The 20,345-nt window shown below is 41.5% G+C and overlaps 1 protein-coding gene across 3 annotated transcripts in view; it reads right to left on the reverse strand.

Annotated features, from left to right (window-relative positions):
- Positions 1–18,611, reverse strand: part of OPCML (opioid binding protein/cell adhesion molecule like) — a 501,061-nt gene extending 482,450 nt beyond the window's left edge. For all 3 annotated transcript variants that reach the window (XM_047071584.1, XM_047071583.1, XM_047071582.1), the window contains exon 1: positions 18,445–18,611. In XM_047071584.1, the coding sequence (XP_046927540.1) occupies positions 18,445–18,611 (167 nt within the window). The remainder of the gene's footprint in view (positions 1–18,444) is intronic.
- Positions 18,612–20,345: the final 1,734 nt, after the last annotated feature.

The following is a 20,345-nucleotide window of genomic DNA, read 5'->3' on the forward strand; positions in this document are numbered from 1 at the left end:
TGTGTGTGTGTGTGTGTGTGAGAGAGAGAGACAGAGACAGAGACAGAGACAGAGAGAGAGAGAGAGAGAATGAACAATTTCATTGCCAAAAAGTCAACTGTACCTACAATACTGGCGGATGGAGTTGATATTCCATTCCATTTTCTTCTTGCTTGCATGGTTTCTGAAGAGAAGTCTGACGTAATTCTTACCCTTGGTCTACTAAAACGTCCGTTCCCCCACCGCACATCCCTCTCTGGCTTCTTTCAAGAATCTTTTTTTTACCTTTGAATTTCCTCAGTTTGAATATAATTTTTGTTTTGATTTTGTTTTGTTTTGTTTTGTTATGTTTAGGTCTTTATCCTTCCTAGTGTTTTCTACGCTTCCTAGATTTGTGGTTTGATGCCTGACATTAACCTTGAAAAATTCTTAGTCATTGTTTCAAATATATCTTCTATTCATTTCTCTCTTTTCTTTCTGATATTTTCATTACATGGACATGACATTTTTTTGTAAATTTCCCAAAGTTCTTGAATATTCTATTCTGTTTCTTTTTTACCCAGTCTTTTTTTTCCTCTTTTCCTTTTAAGTTTGGGAAGTTTCTAATGACATTGTCTTCAAGCTCACTAATTCTTTGCTCAACCATGTCCCATCTACTAATGAGCTGTTAGAAGGCATTCTTCATTTCTATAACAACTTTTTAAATTTTTTTAAATACTTATTCACTTTTGAGAGAGACAGAGACAGAGTTTGAGTGGGGGAGGGGCAGACAGAGAGGGAGACACAGAATCCAAAGCAGGCTCCAGGCTCTGAGCTATCAGCATAGAGCCCGATGCAGGGCTCGAACTCACGGACCGTGAGATCATGACCTGAGTCGAAGTCGGATACCCAACCGACTGAGCCACCTAGGTGCCCCCTACAACAATTTTTATAGCATTTCTTTTATTATTATTATTATTATCTCTTAGAATTTACATTTCTTAGATTACATTACCCATCTGTTCTGGCCTGTTTTCCTTTTTTTTTTTTTTTTTCTAATGGGGTCCTTAGCATATTAATCATAGTTATTTTAAATTTCCGATCTGATAATTCCAACATCTCTGCAATATCTGAGTCTGGTTCTGGTGATAGATTTCCAAAATATTCTTTGCCTTTTAGCTAGAGGGGATTGGAGTTGGGCATTCCTCTTTCCCTTGGAGTTTAAGCATTAGCAACCCCAGTGTAGTTAAGCTCTGGTAAACTAGTTTCCTTGAGGGCAGGATTCTGTTAAAGAGAATAGAAGGTCCTGGGTTTACTTCAAAATGGTTACTTCCTCCTGCTATCTCTCCCATTTTCACCCTGAGAACCTGCTGGGGCCTCTGGAGGTACATCTCACAAAAGTGTGAGCCCCACCCCCGAGACTCAGACACCTGAACTTTTCTCAAGGTAGCCCACACTCAATCTCTTGCAGTCAATTTCCCTTTATGTGTTCCTAGAATAATTTGACTAAAGCAGTCGTTTCACCTCAGAATATGTTATGATTCTCTGTATCTACCTGTCTCTAGGTTTCAGTGTGGAGGTTTATCCCATGGTCTCAGCTCTCTGATGGATCTAAGTGAAGAGCTGTTCATTTTCAGTTTGTTCAGATTTCTCTTCTTGTGAGGACAGAGGTCCTGGTTTCCAACCTGCTTTGTTCAACCAGGAACTTAAAGTCTTAGTCTGTGACTCTTTATTATTCTTTACCACTCAATCCCTTGCTTACTCTGTTCCAACCCCTCCTCACTATTCTCAGAATATGTTGAACACATGCTTGCCATGAACCCTCTGCTTTTGTTTTTCCTGTTCCTTGGAACCTTTCCCCCAGACATCTGCCTGGCTCACTCCCGCACTCTGTTCAAATATTACCACATGAAATAAGCAGTTTCTAACCTAAATTAGAGCTACCTGTCTTTTTCAATTCATTTGCTTTACTTTATTATTCTTTAACACATACATTACTATTAACATTATATTATATTTTATCACATATCTGGCTTCCCTAGAATGTAAGTTCTATAACAGCAGAAGCTTAGTCTATTTTGTTCGCCACTATAACTCCAGCTCCTATATCACTCCCTAGAAAACAGTACATGGAACATAATGTTCCAGAATTATTTGTTTTTTTTTTAAGGAATACTTTCTCCTTTAAAAAAAGTTTAATTACTTTGAGAGGGAGAGAGAGAGCACAAGTGGGGGAGGAGCAGTGACAGAAGAAGAGAGGGAATTCCAAGCAGGCCCCATGCTGTCGGTGCAGAGCCCAATGCAGGGCTCAAACTCACAAATCGTGAGATTATGACCTGAGCCAAAATCAAGAGTCAGACACTTAACTGACTATATGACCCAAACACCCCAAGAAATATTTGTTAAATGAATGGATGGATTAATACATCAATCACCCTTGGTCTATGAAAAAATATAAGAATTACCGATATGAAAAACACTCAGAAAGATATTGAATGTCATTAATCCTTCAAAAACGCAAATTAAAATTTTACAATGGTACACTATTCAATACACACACTCATGTGGCTAAAAATAAATTTTTTTAAGCCTACAATGCCAAATATTGAGACTGTGAAGTAGCTGGAAATCCCACATATTACTGGTGGGAATAAAGTTGGTATAATAACTTTGGAAAATTGTCTAGCTGTTTCCTTAGAAGTTAAACCTACACTTACCATACGACTCAAATTCTATCCTTAGGTATTTCCTAAGAAAAATGAAAATATATTTCTTCCTAAAGACTTATATTCAAATATTCATTGTACCTTAATTCATAAGAAGCAAAAATGACATCAACAAATAAATAGGGAAAAAATAATGGTATATCCAGACAATAGAATACAGCAGTCAAAAAAGGAATGACTATATGCAATAACATGCATTGATCTCAGATACATTATACTAAGAAAAAGAAGCCATATATAAAAGTACTGTGTAATGCAGTATCATCCCATTTATAAGAAATTCCAGAACAGACAAAATTAATGTACAGTTTCTGGAAATGGATTTCTGCCCAGTGCTGAAGGACTGACTTCAAAAGGGCATGGAAGGCGATGTCAGCAAGATAACAGACTAGAAAGCCTCAAGTCCTTTTTTACCCACAGAAACATTGAATAAGGAATTAGAAACTGAATAGAGTGACTTTATAGGGACTCTGAAAATCAAAGATCTTTGGCAACCAAGTAAGTGTCAAATTTTTTAAAAATGCATTATTTTGTTTAAGAAAAGCATGGTGTTTTAGTTGCCTCTGTTCCACTCATTGGGCATGCAGTACAGTTTAAGAGAAGAAATTTACTGGACCTCTATACAAATTAAACACAAAATCAACATACCAAAGGAAATAATGAAAATTGGATCAGAGATCAAGGAAATAGAGAATAGAAAAATAATAGAATCAACAAAACCAACAAAACTAACAAAGTTAGTTCTTTGAGAGGGGTGTCTGGCTGGCTCAGTCAGTAGAGTCTGTGACTCGTGATCTTATGATTGTGAGTTCATGTTGAGTGTAGATTACTTTATAAAGTTAGTTCTTGGAAAAGATTAACAAAATTAATAAACATTTATCTAGACCTACTAAGAAAAAAAAAATTCTCAAATAACCAAAATCAAAAATGAAATAAGGAATACTAAACCAAACTTACAGATATTAAAAGGATTGTAAGAATAATGTAAATAATACTGTATCACCAAATTGGATAACCTAAATGAAATGGACAAATTTTTTTGAAGCACACAACCTACTTCAATGGAATCCTGAAAAAAACAGAAAATCTGAACAGATACATAACTATAAGGAGACTGAATCAAAAATCTCCCAGAAAAGAAAAGCCTAAGACCAGATGGACTCACTGGTTAATTCTACCAAGTATTTAGCGAACTAACAACAGTCATCCTCAAACTTTTCCAAAAACTTGCAGAGGAGGAAACACTTCCAAATTCATTCTATGATGTCAGCATTATCCTAAAACCAAAGTCAAATAAAAACACTACAAGATGAGAAGGCTATAGACCAATATTTCTTATGATCATTGATGCAAAAATCCCCAACAGTATGCTAGCAAACTGAATTCAAACAGGACCCTGAAAGATTATATACCATGACCAAGTGGAATTTGTTCCTGGAATGCAAGAATGGCTCAACATTTGAAAAACAATCAATGTAATACATCATATTAGTAGAATGAAGTAGGAAAAAGATAATCTAACTGATGCAGAAAAAGTATTTGACAAAATTAAACACTTTTTCATGGTAAAAAGTCAACAAATTGAGAGTAGAAGGAAACTACATCAACATAATAAAGTCCATAAATGAAATACTCACAACTAACATTTTATTAAATAATGAAAAACTGAATCTTTTCCTCTAAAATCAGAAGTGAGGCAAGGATACCTACTTTCATCACTTCATTTCAACATCATACTAGAAGTCCTAACCATGTCAATTAGGCAAGACAAATATCTAACAGCCATCCAAATTGTAAAGAAAGAAGTAAAATTATCTATTTGCAGGTGACATAAACTTATATACAGGAAATCCTAAAGATTGAACAAAACTTGTTAGAATGATAGATGAATTTGGCAAAATTACAGGATACAAAATCAACACATAAAAATTAGTTATGTTTCTATGCACTAACAATGAACAATACAAAAAGGAAATTAAATAACAATTTCACTTATAATAATATTAAAAAACAAAATACTTAGTAACAATTTTCACCAAGGAGGTCAAAGACAGATACACCAAAAACTTCCAAATGTTTCTGAAAGAAATTAAAGATGACAAAAATTGATGGAAAATATCCTGCGTTTATGGATTGGGAGACTTAAGTTGACATTTAAGATGTTAAGATGTCAATACTACTTTAAGTATCTACAAATTCAATATAATCCCTAAGAACACTTCAGTGTGATGGTGTTTTGTTTTGTTTTGCAGAAATGGAAAGATCCATCGTAGAATAGATATGGAATGTCAGAGATCCATCCTAGAATACATATGGAATATCAGAGGATCCCAAAGAACTATAACAATCTTGACAAAGAACACAGTTGAAGTCTCACACTTCCTGATTTCAATACCTACTACAAAGCTAAAGTAATCAAACCAATATAGTGCTGGCATGAAGACAGGCATAGACCAATGGAATAGAACAGAAAGCTCAGAAGTAAACCCTTGCATAAATGTTCAAATGATATCCAACAATAGCATGAAGACTGCTCAATGGGGAAAAAATGGTCTTTTCAAGAAATGGTGGTGAGGAAATCACATATCTACATGCAAAAAAATTACTTTGGACCCATACCTCATACCATATACATTAATTAACTCAAAATGGGCCAAAGACCTAAATGTAAGAGCAAAGACTATGAAACTCTTAAAAGGAAAACATACAGAAAAAGCTTCATGATATTGTATTTGGCAGTGATTTCTTAGGACACCAGAAGCATAAGCAACAAAGGAAAAACACATAAAATGCACTACCTCAAAATTTAAAATGTTTATGCATCAAAAGACACTATTAACAAAATGAGAAGGCAATCCACAGAGGGAGAACATGTGAAAATCACATGTATGATAAATTATTAATATCCATAATAAATAAAGAATTCCTGCAACTCAACAACAACAACCAAAAGAACAAACAACCTGATTAAAAAGTGTGCCATCAACTTGAATAGACATGTCTCCAAAGAACATACATAAATGCCCAATAATCATATTAATATCATTAATCTATAGGAAAATGGAAAATCAGAACCACAATAAATAACACCTTACATTATCTATTAAAATGGCTATTATCAAAAAATAGCAATTAAGTGTTGGCAAGGATGTAGATAAATTGGAACCTTTATGTACTGCTGGCAGGAGCGTAAAGTGGTGCAGCCACTATGGAAACTGGTGCAATGGCTCCTCAAAAATTGAATAGAATGCCATATTATTCACTTCTGGGTATATACAATTCTACTTCTGGGTATATACCTAAAGAATTGAAAACAAAGACTTGAATAGGTATTTGTACATTCATGTTCATTGCAGCATTATTCATAAGAGCCACAAGGTAGAAGCAACCCAAGTGTCCATCCACAAGTAAACGGATAAACAAAATTATGTATCACATTTTGTTTATCCGTTTACTTATTGATGGGCATACTGATATACATACTACATGTGTGTGTGTGTATGTGTGTGTGTGTGTGTGTGTGTGTATAATCCAGCCTTAAGAAGAAAAAAAATCATGATACATGCTACTACATTGATGGATTTTGAAGATTTTACGGTAAGTGAAACAGAACATTTACAAAATGATAAATATTGCATGATACCACTTACATGAGGTACTCAAAGTAGTCAAATTCATAGAGACAGAAAGTGGGATGATAGTTTCCAGGGGAAACTTGCAGGAAGTAGGGGATGGAGAATTAGTGTTTAATGGGTACAGAGTTTGAGTTTGGAAAGGTGAGAAAAGTTCTGGACATGGACAGTGGTAATTTCTGTACATAATGTGAACATATTTGATGTCACAGAATTGTATACTTAAAAATAGTTAAAAGGGGGAGTGCCTGGGTGGCTCAGTCAGTTGAGCATCCAACTCTTGATTTCAGCTGAGGTCATAATCCCAGGGTCCTGGGATGAAGCCCACATCAGGCTCTGCGCTGAATGTGGAGCCTGCTTAGGATTCTCTTTCTCTTTCTCTCTGTCTTCCCCACCCCCCCACACCACCTTGCCCCTTCCCCTGCTTGCTCTCTCTCTCTCTCTCTCTCTCTCTCTCAAATAAATAAATAAATAAATAAATAAATATTTAAAAATATTTAAAAAGTAAATTTCATGTTATGTATATTTTACTGTAATACAAAAAGCATTGAGGATGATAAAAATGTTCTGTTCCATTTGGAGTGATGGTTACATGGGTGAATACAAATGTCCAAGTTTGTTTCAGTGAACACTTAATTTGGTGCATTGTAAGTACATTATCTTTCCCTTTTCCCTTTTTCTCCTTGTCTTTTCCTCTTCTGCTTCCTGATCTGTGGGCCCTTTATCCTGCTAATACATTCACTTGATGTTAAGTGTTTAAAGAGGAGAGTCTAGGATTAATTCAACTATGTAATATCCACACTGCTTAGTATAGTGCTTGGCATATAGTGGTTAACAAAACCTTCTTTTTAAAAATTTTAAGGGTGGTTCAGTTGGTTAAACTCTTGATTTCGGCTCAGGTCATGACCTGAGTTTGTAAGATCAAGGCCCAAGATGGGCTCTGCACTGACAGCATGGAGCCTGCTTGGGATTCTCACTCTCCCTCTCTCTCTGCTGCCCCCACTTTTGTGCTTCCTCTCTCTCTGTCTCTCTCTCTGTCTCTCAAAATAAACATTTAAAAAATATACAAAAATGAAACAAAAAAAATAAAATAAACAAAATTGTTAATTCAGTAACTTATTTTTTAATGTAATGCTACTGTTTATTGTGAACATACTACATGCCAGACTTTAAGTTCTTACAAACTTGATACCATGTATGCCTCCCTAACAGCACAGTGAAGTGGGTACAGAGTCCTCTTTGTTAAATAAGGAAATTGGGTCTTAGAGAAACTTAGTCATTTCCAACCATATAGACCCAATACACACCAGAGCTGGGGTTAGAAATGAACCTTTTTCACTGTAAAATCTGTGTTTATAAACCTTTTGATAGGGGTTATGCTTATGCTTTACTTTATATTTCACTAAGTGCCTCTGACTAGCCAATTATAAATGAGGTATATAATCAAGAACAATCTGTAAACCGGTCCTGCTGTACCTATCCAGGCAGGCAGACCTATGGGCTCCTGAGACATTCATGGATGTTACAGTGAGAACTTATCACAGAAACAGCTGTACTTCAAATGGCTGGGAAAATGGGTCCATAAATCCCTTCATTCTAAAATGCCTCCTGCAATTTTAGATTACTCACATTGGCTTTTCTAGCCCCTAAAGTTTGCAGATATACTTCCAGAATGTGCTGGATATACTTCATGTCTTTTGTAATTGTGATAAAAAGGGAGGAGCAAGGCACACCTCCCTTGCAACGGATCAGAATTTCCTGCCAGTGCCTTTAAGAATATTGTTGAAATCGGTGAATACTGCAATTATAACAAGCAGGAGGAGACAGGACAAGTTAAATACCAACTATCTAGGGAGAGGTCATTATCTCAACTAGGATTCAAATGTCAGAATCTCTGGTTGTAATTTCAGCGACTTCCCGATTACCTCAAAATGGGTGAGAATATCTTCATTAGAAAAAGTAGAAGTGTGTGTGTGTGTGTGTGTGTGTGTGTGTGTATGTGCATATGTGTGCGGGTGGAGAAAGAGACAGATAGAGATAAAGGACAAATATTTACCTTTTTAACAAAACGGAGCAACTACTACATGTTAGGTATTGTACTGGACACTGGGGATACAAAAACCAAGAGTGCATATTAATGTTTTGAGCAAAAGACATGGAGAAAGCAGTAAAAACAACAAGGGGAAGAGAAATATTTTCAGATGGCACAGAAAGCACAACAAAATACAAAGGTGAATACCATAATTCCCTTCTCTTTCTTACACAGTGTCTTATAGAATATACTTCCACGTGAGCACAGCCACTCCCATAAAACACCTGACTGATTGAATCCTCTTGTGTAAGAGAAGCTGGCTCTGCCTTTTATCCATCGTGGGAAGTTCCAAACAGTGACCAGGAGACCTTATGCTGTGATGGCATCAATCACAACCCATCCCAGTCAAAGTGGACAAATAGCTCATATGACAATCCATATCTGAGAAAGACTGAGATAAATGGTTTAACTGCACAGGAGCAAGTGTGACTTGGCCTAGACTTCACATGCTACGTGCACTGAGATGGTCTCCAAAACAGACATTTGGGTGGGTGGGCAAACGGTAAGCATTGCAAAGTCTGTGAACACCTAGGCTTCTAGAAGTAGGGTCAAGGGTAGACCTGGTCTCTCAGAGAAGAGGTCCTGGCAAGACAGGGCAGGACTTCAAATCACCCAGGGCCTATGGTAGGTACAACGCAGAGTAATAAGATGTGGACTAAAAACTCAGTAACAAGAAGGGAATCAACAGCTACAGAACAGGTGAGAAACCAGGTTCAGAAAGAGCTGGATCCTAGCAGCAAGTGAGAATCTAAGCCCTATGTAGCTCTTTGCCTTGATTTAGCATGGGCACTGGACACCTGTGTGTGTGGTCCTATGACCTGGACAGAGGGGATGGAGGCATTCACACACCAGATATTAAGCAGATGGGGCCTGGTAATTCTTGATTCTTATCTACTACTTTCTTTCTCCTTCTTTTGTCTACCTCTGACTACTAGGTAATTCTACTTTAGGCTGTTTCTTTGTTTGTTTTGTTTTGTTTTGTTTTCTCACAACTACATACTATCCCTTCCTCTTTAGTTCTGTGTCTTCCTTCAACTCTTAGCTGCCACCTTGGGAAAATTTCCCTCATGTTCTCTTCTTTCCATTTTTGTCTTTCATTTCCTATATGTATCTTCCTTTCTTCATCTATATTTATGAAAAAATCCAATCATCAGAGAAGTGGCAAATGTATACATGTACTTGAATTCAATAAGATGAAAGCTATACATCTTAAAATTGAATTTGGCACAACAGAAACAAGACAAACTCCAAAACTTTTGAAAGTATTCAGAAATATCTTTGAGAAAATGTTTCCATATTACCTTCCTCTCATTATGCCTACTTTTCTTCAGCATTGGCATTCGTGATAAATAGAAAATTGTCATATTCATTTTTTTCTCATTTTTGTGTAATTAGTTCTTCTAAAACAACATTGTTTTCTATTATTCTTCATTGCTAGTGTATCTTATTTTGGATAATTATGAGTTAAATAATCTTCTGTGGGCTAGTCAGAAAACTTAGCAACCACTTAAAACACTCTTTGTTCCCATTATGCAGTGGAAACTTGGTTAATCGAGATGCCATAAATTTTCATATCCACTGAAAATGTTTAATATTCAAAATGAATTTTTAAACATTTTATTGATCAGCACTTTTATGGGAAGCCAGGTCAAGTCCTTCAGCATCTCTTTGATTTAAGCAAAATGTGCAGTCTCCAGGGAAGAGGAGGCCAAAAGGGGTCACATGATTTCCTCCAGGGTATGAATCAGAGGCAAGGTGAGTACAAAGCTTGTGGTTCTCTGTTTTCACAGCTGAATGGTTTAAACTAAAATATAAGGATGGGGACAGGGAATTGTGAAATGACATGTATTTTAGGATTTAGAAAAATAACTTCTCTTCATTCTATACTTCCATATAAATCACTCATTTCCTCACAGTTTTCAAGAAATGCTCTGGCATTGGTGAACTCTTGTCAACAATTACCTGCTCACTTTGTCTTAGTTTGCAGGGTCCTTGGAGACACTGGCATACTGTGGGGTGTCATGCAACAGGACAGTACAACCCGTAGGACAGCTTCAAAGTGAAGACCACCAGTGATTGGCTTGATAGTACCCTGGACCCTCCTGGCAGCTGTCTCTTTGTGAACTGTTTGCATCTTGCATCAAGTCCTGCCCCAGACAACAGACTCACATGCAGGTGAGGGGAGGTGAGCAGCAGAAAGCAAAGACCACTAAGGTAGATCAACACACAGCCCTGAACTGAAACACAGATTTCCTGACCTTTTGTCAGGCTCAGGTCTGGGGCACAGAAAGGGTGCTTTTTTTTTCTTTTTTTTTTCCTGCTGGCAGCACATGGAAACTTTCTCTGTTCTCTATACCTGGGTGTGGGTTCCTCTAAAACTGAGAAGAAGAAAAAGGTCTTCCTGGAGCAAATACAGACACATAATAACCATGTGACCAAAAGCAAGTGATTTAACTCTTCTAAACCTCAGCCTCTGAGGCTGTATATAGGGATAATAATTATTCTGAAAATCACATGAAACAATAAATAATTGGCCTGGCCTCTGACACACACTTAATCATGGATAATAGAGTGTGTTTGTTTTAGGGGCGCCTGGCTCAGTCGGTTGAGCATCCGACTCCGGCTCAGGTCATGATCTCACAGTCTGTGGGTTCGAGCCCCGCGTCGGGCTCTGTGCTGACAGCTCAGAGCCTGGAGCCTGTTTCAGATTCTGTGTCTCCCTCTTTCTCTGACCCTCCCCTGTTCATGCTCTCTCTCTGTCTCAAAAATAAATAAACATTAAAAAAATTAAAAAATAAATAAAAAAATAAAATAAAAGCTCCCCTGACTTGCCAATTTTATTAAAGGGTCTGTGGTATGATCCTGCAGGGAGAGTGACATAAGGCTCAAACATGTCCCATCTCTAACCTTCTCTACCAAGGAAATGACACATGGATTGAGGCAGGGTAAGTGCTGAGCTGCAGAGATATTACAAATTCAATTTTCACATCTTAAAAAAGATACACCAGGGTACAAAGAACTGCAGGAAGGTGCCATTTACTGGGAGGTGGGAAGGGACTGATAATGCAGCCTCTCCCCCAGTGCCCACCCCATGCCGGCATTCTCTCCAATTATACTAGACCCACCATCAGAAACAGCAACTCCTTGCAGGGAAAATAATAAACAAATAAACAAATCTGAAATGAACTGGTGCTCTCTTGTCTGAATTTTAAAACATCAAAAAAGATTAATACTTGGTTCCTAACTTAATAGACAATGCAAATTTCCGCTGGCCCTAAAGATGTCTTGGTCCATAATTCCCTCTTATCTCAGGACTGTGAAGACTATTTCCCACTAATAAGTAATTTTCAAAGTCCTCCCTTGGGAAGGTCAAATAAGACCTATTTGGCTCCTCCTCTCACTACCAGACCCCATTAGATCTATAGCACATGCCTGCCAGTGCTGTTGTCTTCCCCAGCACCCTCAGAGCCCACCACAAAGTAAGCATGGTCAGCAGGCCAAGGGCACAGTCCCTTTTCAGAAGCTAGAAGGAAAGAACAGACTGAAACTGAACCTAAGAGCCAAATTTACCTAAAAGCAAAAAAAAACAAAAAAAAAAAACAAAAAGGCTTATGACAAGAGGTGTTGAGTTTCCACAGCAATCCAGAAAGCCAACGGAGCATATATCATGAACACTTTAAAACTTCCTTCCCCTAGGGGCGCCTGGGTGGCGCAGTCGGTTAAGCCTCCGACTTCAGCCAGGTCACGATCTCGCGGTCCGTGAGTTCGAGCCCCGCGTCAGGCTCTGGGTGGATGGCTCGGAGCCTGGAGCCTGTTTCCGATTCTGTGTCTCCCTCTCTCTCTGCCCCTCCCCCGTTCATGCTCTGTCTCTGTCTGTCCCAAAAATAAATAAAAACGTTGAAAAAAAAATTAAAAAAAAAAAAAACTTCCTTCCCCTGCTTTGACATGCAGAACCTGGTGTATGTGTTGGGAGAAGCACACAGATTCCAACCAATCAGTGACTTCAAAGAGAGTCAGGGAGCATCAGCAACCAGGCAGCCCTGCGACCCCCAACCCCAGCCTGCTGACCCCTGCAGCCTTGCCCCAGTGCTGACACACCAACTTCCAGGCTAGAATCCCTGTCTGCTCCCTACTACCTCCTGCTCTGTGTATCTCCTCGCGACTCCAGCAAGGCAATTCTCAGCAGACACAGCCTCACTTCTAAATATATGAGTCTATTGCCCCTTAGAACATTCCTCTCAAGGTTAGAGTGGGAGAGAGCCAAAGCATAAGAGACTCTTAAAAACTGAGAACAAACTGAGGGTTGATGGGGGATGGGAGGGAGGGGAGGGTGGGTGATGGGTATTGAGGAGGGCACATTTTGGGATGAGCACTGGGTGTTGTATGGAAACCAATTTGACAATAAATTTCATATATTGAAAAAAAATTTAATGTTTATTTATTTTTCAGACAGAGAGAGACAAAGCATGAATGGGGGAGGGTCATTCAAACCATGAGATCATGACCTGAGCCAAAGTCAGAAGCTCAACCGACTGAGCCACCCAGGCGCCCCAACGATTTTTTAGTTCAAACTCCACAGCGTGCTCTGTGCTGACAGCTCAGAGCCTGGAACCTGCTCCAGATTCTGTGTCTCCTTCTCTCTTTGCCCCTCCCCTCCTCAAAAATAAATAAACATTTTTTAAAAAGATTTAAAAAAAAAGAAAAAGAACATTCCTCTCAATCCTACTGCCTTTTTCAGCATCTTGCCCTCAGGGATAGTGGGGCCTTTTGCATAGTTTCAGATCAGACTGAGCACTGGTGGATTCAGGTGCCCCTTCTGGCAAGGGACTTAAGCAGAATCCAAAATCCCCTGAGCCCTCCAAGATCTCTAACCAACTGCTGTTCCTGAGTGCCCCAGCGTCATCTTCTGAAAAGAACGGAACCATGTATATATGGGCACTTCATTGCTGTAGAGGTAATAATACATGATAATAGATTGAGTCCCATTAAAAAGGATTCAAGCAAACAATACTTTTTTTTTTAAGATTTTTATTTTTGACAGAGAGACAGAGTGTGCTAGCAGGGGAGGGGCAGGGAGAGAGGGAGACACAGATTCTGAAGCAGGCTCCAGGCTCTGAGCTGTCAGCACAGAGCCTGATATGGGGCTCGAACTCACAAACTACGAGATCATGACCTGAGCTGAAGTCAGAGTCTTAACTGACTCAGCCACCCCGGTGCCCCCAAACAATACTTATTTGTTAATCTTTTGTATCCATCATGATATCTGTACTTGGTACATAACACATGGCTCGTAACCTCCAGGAGCTCCCCGTCTAACTGTGCCCACACCTAAATGGTAAGCCCATGGTGTATATCTGCTAGAACAGAGATACTTAGCAAATGGTATTGGAACTGAAGGTAATTCTTGTCCTCAAGGGTAAAGCAGGATGCTGAGGGGAAGTGGGAAGAAACTAGCCCATTTTAAATGTTTGTACATATGTGGGGGGAGAGGGTGGAAGGGGGAGAAGGCAGAGCACATGAAACTGTAAAAGACTGAGAGTATTATGGGTTGTTATTGAGGAGTCCCAGGTAGCACCAGTGACAACCTGGGTGTATACATTGCTTTGTAGTTAGAATAATACCATATACTTCATCTCACCTGACGTGACACACTGAGCAGACATTGCTTCTAGATATACACCGTTGGACCGAAGTGCTCAAAATCATGTAGCTATTGAGGGCAGAATAAGAATCAAACCCAGGTATTCAGGCCCTTGAACTCAGTGCCTCTTTTAAAGCACTAACACAGCCTGGGAGTGGTGACGTATGTGCATGCACGTGGGAGACACTTAAGTAGAGGTAGGGTCCCTGGAAAACCACTTGTTCAGATGCTCTGGGGACAGGAAAGGAAAGAGAAGTGGTTCTTGACTCTGGTTTCACACTAGAAATAATGGAGGAGATTTTTTAAATCTCACAAGTTCACTCCTAGCCTAACTCCAGAGACTTTGATTTCATTGGTCTGGAAGGCTGGCGGTAGAATTTTTTTAAAGCATCCCAGGAAACTCCAGTGTGCAGCTCAGGGCAGCATCACCATATACGGGGTTCCTCACAGACCAGTACGTGCTTCAGTGTCCTTTTATGTCTTCATTTCCCCACACCAATAGTGAAGACTCTGCACTTACCCATGACCTTATTCAGCTTGGGCAACTTAAATACTGCAATGTGCACAAGTCGTGCACCTATTTCCAACAATAGAGTGGCTGCTCTGAGTTTTCTAATTTTCACAAAGAGAAAAGCCACTAAGGGTGAGTGCAAAATAGAGAAAAACACCAAGGCAAACAACAGTGCATTGTCCTTGGGAGTTTGACTGCCCCAGTTGCTTGGGCAAAATCCTGCTGCTCAGATTATTTCTTGGCAGTAGTTAACCCTCAAATACTTGGTTCCAAATGGATTAGCTCAGAACACCAAATGAAAATGTAGGGACATTTTAGAAAAGAATTATGAAGCATAATCCCAGATCAGAAAGCCTGGATCAGCAAAAATGATAATCCTGCCATATAATACACACACATACATACATACATACATACATACAGTATGTTAGTGGAAGTTTTGCCATTAGTGCACCAGTTTGTTACAGCAGCAAGCCCTACTTCCATCCTACTTAAGCTCCTCACAATACTCCTGTATACAGATGATGTGGTTCGACTAAGTAACTAAAACAAATTTAGAGGAGATTGAGACCCAGGAAGAAAGCACATCTTGGTATCATCCATGTAACTGAAATGGCTTAATAGGACCCAACTGACCACACTGAGCATCCTGGACTACTTTCCTGATGTGGGCACTGATTCAGATGTAGGACTTCTAGATACTTGTCATATCTAATCTAATGGAAAGGCACAGAACATTTTTAACCCAACAGCAGATAATTGTAATGAAATGATTCTGGCCAAGAGGGCCCATTTGTAATAATGAATTCAAATCAGATTCATAGAAGCTATAATTCAGCCATAGTGAATACCACCTTCATTTTCCATATCATCTCTCTTCCAAGAAGGCAAAATTACTCAATATTCAAATAATTATTTTTACTTTTCAAGCAGCCCTGTGAAGTAGTTATGAGGAAGATAATATTGCCTCACTTATAGAAAATGAGTTTTATCCACGTTCAAAACTTCAGTGTGATCTCTGGCACATCACTTCCTAATGTCCTTCAATACAATCAAAGATCTATCAAAACAAAACTGATATCTCCAAGGAAGGAAATCATCCTTCTCTGAGCCTTGCTATTTCTCATTGGAAAATTCAAACAGGGACCCAGTTTTCTCCACTCCTTTGCTTTTCTACTAGGTCTTTAGCCTCCTATGTGACCTCATTCAAGATTTATAAAGAGACTTGGGATATTTTGATCCAGGGCAGCCACATACGAAAAGACTTTGTCTGGCTGACAGGCCTGGGAATCATTCGATTTTTTTTTTCAATAACTCTTGCACATTTGATGCATTCAGAACGCTAAATTTCCAAACCCTGCATTCCCAAGGGAACATCTTTAAGGAGACTGAAGTGTGACCATACTTACAATTTTTTAAGAGAAAAATACAACACAAAATAAAACATGATACATTTATCTGGAGTTGAGGCTAAGGACTTCCTGAGACTAGAAGCCAGGACTCCCCCTCTGAGTACTGACAAATAAATTTTCCATTGACGTGGGCACCCAGCTGCTAGCCAATAAAGCAGAAGTGCACACAAATTTGGAGAGGGATTGGGACCCCCAGAAAACTTCAGGAGATTTGTATGTTGTTTTAAGAAACATTCTGACAGGAGTGAAATCAAAACCTTAAAAAATCAGAAATTAATAAAAATTAAATGATGAAGACAAAAAAGGGAGAAGAGAACGCATTATAGGCAAAAGCATGTAATTTGGAGTCACCTGATAAAAATGAAGATTAAAGTAATAAGAGAGAAGAACACAAGAGGCAAAAGGAAGAGAATATAAAGAGATTACAATGTGGACAATGTGCTGAATCTCTCTATTTCAGAGCAAATTATACAGAGGAGGAGAGGCAAAATCAACACAAGCCGTATTTACTTTTTAAAAACTAAAGCATGCAATCAGGTAACAGATAACAGTTATACTCGCACATGTAAGGTTTTTTTTTCCTCTACAAAGCACAAAAAGCAACTATTCAGCTTTTCCCGTTTTTATTCCCATTCCCATTACGGAGCCCAGCTGCTGAACATTTGAATTGAAGATCAGGAAACCAGGCCAGCAGCTAATAAAAAAAAAAAAAAAAAAGGTAGAGCAAAGCTGGCCCTCTGCTGGTGGAATAGTCCTACTGCATCCCAGAAAGCAGAAAGCTGGAGTTTTTTTTAAGTTTCTGCGTTAACTTTCAGGGGCAGGAAAGGGACAGAAGATTTGGAAGATTCAGTAAGGAGGCCTTATTCGGTGCTATGCCTCTTTGCTCCCAATACTAGATTAGAAGATAAAGACAAGTGGGTGGCAGCATCGACATCCCCTCACATCTGCTAACATTTACCAACATTTCCATGGTTAATGCGTGTTGTAGCCCATGTATTATTCTTATCTTTGAGTCGACAGGTGTGTTGCAAATGTGCATCCCACAAGTTAATTCTTAGGGATTCAGCTCCTGAAACTTCTTGGGACACTGAATCAGACATTGCACTCTAGTCTGGGACAGGCTGAGGAGTACCCACATGGCTTGAAGGGTTTCCCCTCCTGCTGTTAGGGAGGGGAGTCTTTCCCTAGCCTCCCTTTTTCTCTCTTCTTCCAGGGCCCCCAGGGCACCAGGAGACAGGACTGCAAAGCCTGTTCTCTTCCTCAAAAGAAGCTGCAGGTAAGAATCTCCCAAAGTGGCAAGAATCCAACCTTAACCTGGAGTTTAGGGAAGAATAGCCAGTGTCCCAAGAGGTCTCTTCTTTCTTTACCCAGGGAGCAGCTTGTCCAGATACAGAAAGAGTTCAACCAGGAAAGCCAAAGGAACAAGAAGGAAGCCCCATCCCCAGTTGTTCCTTGGAGGAGCCAGGCTTCTCAGCTGCAGAATCTGGGACAGCATGTTTTATTTTCACCATAACCATCAAAGTCATAGACAGGGCAAACACATTCAGCCTGTGTACACTGTGAGCCAGAGTTAAGCTGGGACGTCCCTGAATCTGTCTCCCAGGACCAGAACTGCCTCATTAAAGGGATAAAAGATGATATCTGCTGAGCTGGTGGAAAGTGGTGGCTGCATTTTTATTAAAGTCTCTGCTGCAGTGGGCCCAGTCCCCAAAGGTTCATATTCCAAGAATCTCCACCCCTCTGCCTGGAGCATGTAAGTGATTCTCTGTAACTCATTAAGGTAAAACAAAAAGCTTTCTATTGTGCTTTTCGCACAGGAGTGATGTCGTTGCATAAAAGCTACATGTTTCTGCTCCTTGGCCCGAGCCTGCAAAGATAAAACTGCCCTCATAATTTATAATAGGGGTCCCAGGAGCACCACACACGGTTGACATGGATGGATGCATCTTGAGCAGACTCATAAAGGGCCATGGCCCAGCACTGGCAATTCCAGAGCCTGACATTTTGGTATCTCTCTGGTAGGAGCAAGCCACCCCATCTGGAAGACTATCTTGCTTTATCACATACCTTCTGGTCTGTGAGAGAGCCACCAAAGCTCTCAGTGATCTTAGACTAACCCCCACTACTGCAATTGGCAGGGCTCTCACGTTCTCACCTTGGTGCCAGGGCAAAAGTGAATCTAGCCATGTCATTGCCCCATAGATACGTGGAGTCCCAAGAACCGACCTCACTGTCCTGGATCCCATCCTGGACCAGAAAAGCCAGAACAAATGACAAACATGTCCAGGAAAATAGGTGTTGGCAGGCACAGTCTTCAAGTGGACAACTCTTGGGGCTGCAGAAAGGCCCTCACACGCCCAATTCCCCACCCAAACCTATGCTCCCTCTCTCTCTTTCTTCCTCTCTGGCTGGCCCCTACCCACATCCTCGCATCCAAGGGGCTCAGTCCCCCGCTGAAGTACAGCTCCCTACCTGAGGGTGGCGCTCTCCCCCTGCCGGACCGTCACGTTGTCCATAGCTTTGGGGAAGGTGGCATCTCCGCTGCGCACGGGCACTCCTGTGGGTACAAGGAACAGCAGCCTGAGAGACACGACCACGAGGCACTTCCAGGGCAGGAACAGGTACCCACAGACCCCCATCCTCGACAGCCACAACTTCCCAGAACTCCAGCAGAGGCACGGTCCTTGTCCCCCGCCCCGCACACCAGCGGGTCTCTGGCGGTGATGTGGGGAGACGGAAAGGGGATGGAGCAAGCCAGAAGCAGAGAGGGGGAAGGAGGAGAAACGAGTCCAGGCTCTCCGGAGTCTAATGATTCTTCCTCAAATCCTGCCTCAGCTTTCCAGCCTAGCAGAACCAGATGCCCCCTCCTGCATCCAAAAAGAGCTTTCTTGACGCTCCCCTGGGGAAGAGGGAGGCAGCCGGGAAGGGAGAGGAAGAAGGAAGGTGCAGGGATGAAGGTCACAGATTGCTCTTTCTCTGCCTCTCTCTTCAAGATGCTACTTTAAGATTCAGTTGGGCACGTTCTGCAGAGGTCTGGCATCAAAAGTTTATAACCCAAAGAAGCAAGGCAAGTGTCTCTGACATAAAAGAGATGTCCTAAAAGCTGCCGCTTCAAGGAGAGGAAAAAATGTTTTATTAGCTCACACACATGTATAGATGTATTTATAGACCAGCCCGAGTCTCGAATCTGGAACCCAAAGGCGGCAAAAAGTTCCAGCGCGGGGACCGGCGGCCGTCTCAGCCCGAGGATCCGTCGGTGCCGTGGGCGTCCTCCACCGCAGCCCGGGCGGCGACTGGTGGCCAGCCCGGCCCGCGTCGCCAGCCCGCGGAGCGCCGCCCGGCGCAGGCTCCGGGCGCACGGGGAGCTGGCGGACGGCGCCCCCGCCTCCTCCGGGGACGTGGCACGGGACGCGGGGACGCGCGGACGCCACGCTCAGAGGCCGCCCCCGGCCTCCGCGCCGCCTTCCTCCCGGGAGCAGTCCAGAAGCGCGCGGGCCCCGACCGCCTGGGTTGTCATGGCAGCAGCTCCATCACTGACCGCCACTTTCTCCTGGGCCGGCGCCGAGCGAGCGGGCGGACTGCGCGCTCATGCCGGCGGGTGGGCGCGAGGCGCGGGGCTCGGGGCGCGGGCGCCCACCTTAACCCCTGCCGCGCCCACACGGGCTGTATCGCGGAGCGGCGGGAGGCAGGTGCAGCAGCCGGCTCCGCTCTCCCCCTGACACTCAAGCTAGCCGAGAGGATGCCGCGCCCCTCTCGGTGGCTTCTCCTGCAAGGGGCGGAGTGGGGGGGGGGGGGCAGAGGAGGGGAGTGAGGGAAGAGAGAGTTCAGTAGCGGGGGGGGGGGGAGGGGGCAGGGGGAGCAGCAAATGAAAAATTGATGCTCGCACCTTTCCTCCCCGTGCTCAAGCAGAAGTTGGCAGACCCTGCCCTGGAGAACTGAACATCATTTCCTAGGAGGTAGCTAAACTGGTGTGTGCGTGTTCGCCACTGTCGCTGTTTGCCACCCCGCCAAGCTGCATACAGTACTATGGCAGAGCTCCCCGAAGCTTTTGTAAAAAGATGAAGTACGCTCTCTGCTCAGATGACCCACCTCTGAGCTACGCCTGGCTCCAGACTCTGTCTCCCAAACTGGCAATTCTGAATTTCTTCTTACTGTACAACATACAGAATGGTGCACAACCTACTCCATGCTTATTATTCAAGTATTTTATTGTAAAAAAAAAAAAAAAAAAAGTAAGAGATAGGAAAAACACATGGAAATCCTAAAAAGTATTAGAGTTGATTTTCCGAAACTCTATGGCTTTATGCTCTCAACATGAATTGGCCCCATAATGGTATTGGGAGGGGACTTGGTGGATAGGCTATCCTGAAGGT

Source organism: Lynx rufus, unplaced genomic scaffold, assembly GCF_022079265.1.
Source record: "Lynx rufus isolate CCGP_SWC_20201006 ecotype Redwood Valley unplaced genomic scaffold, mLynRuf1.p SCAF_9, whole genome shotgun sequence".
Classification (NCBI taxonomy): Eukaryota; Metazoa; Chordata; class Mammalia; order Carnivora; family Felidae; genus Lynx; species Lynx rufus.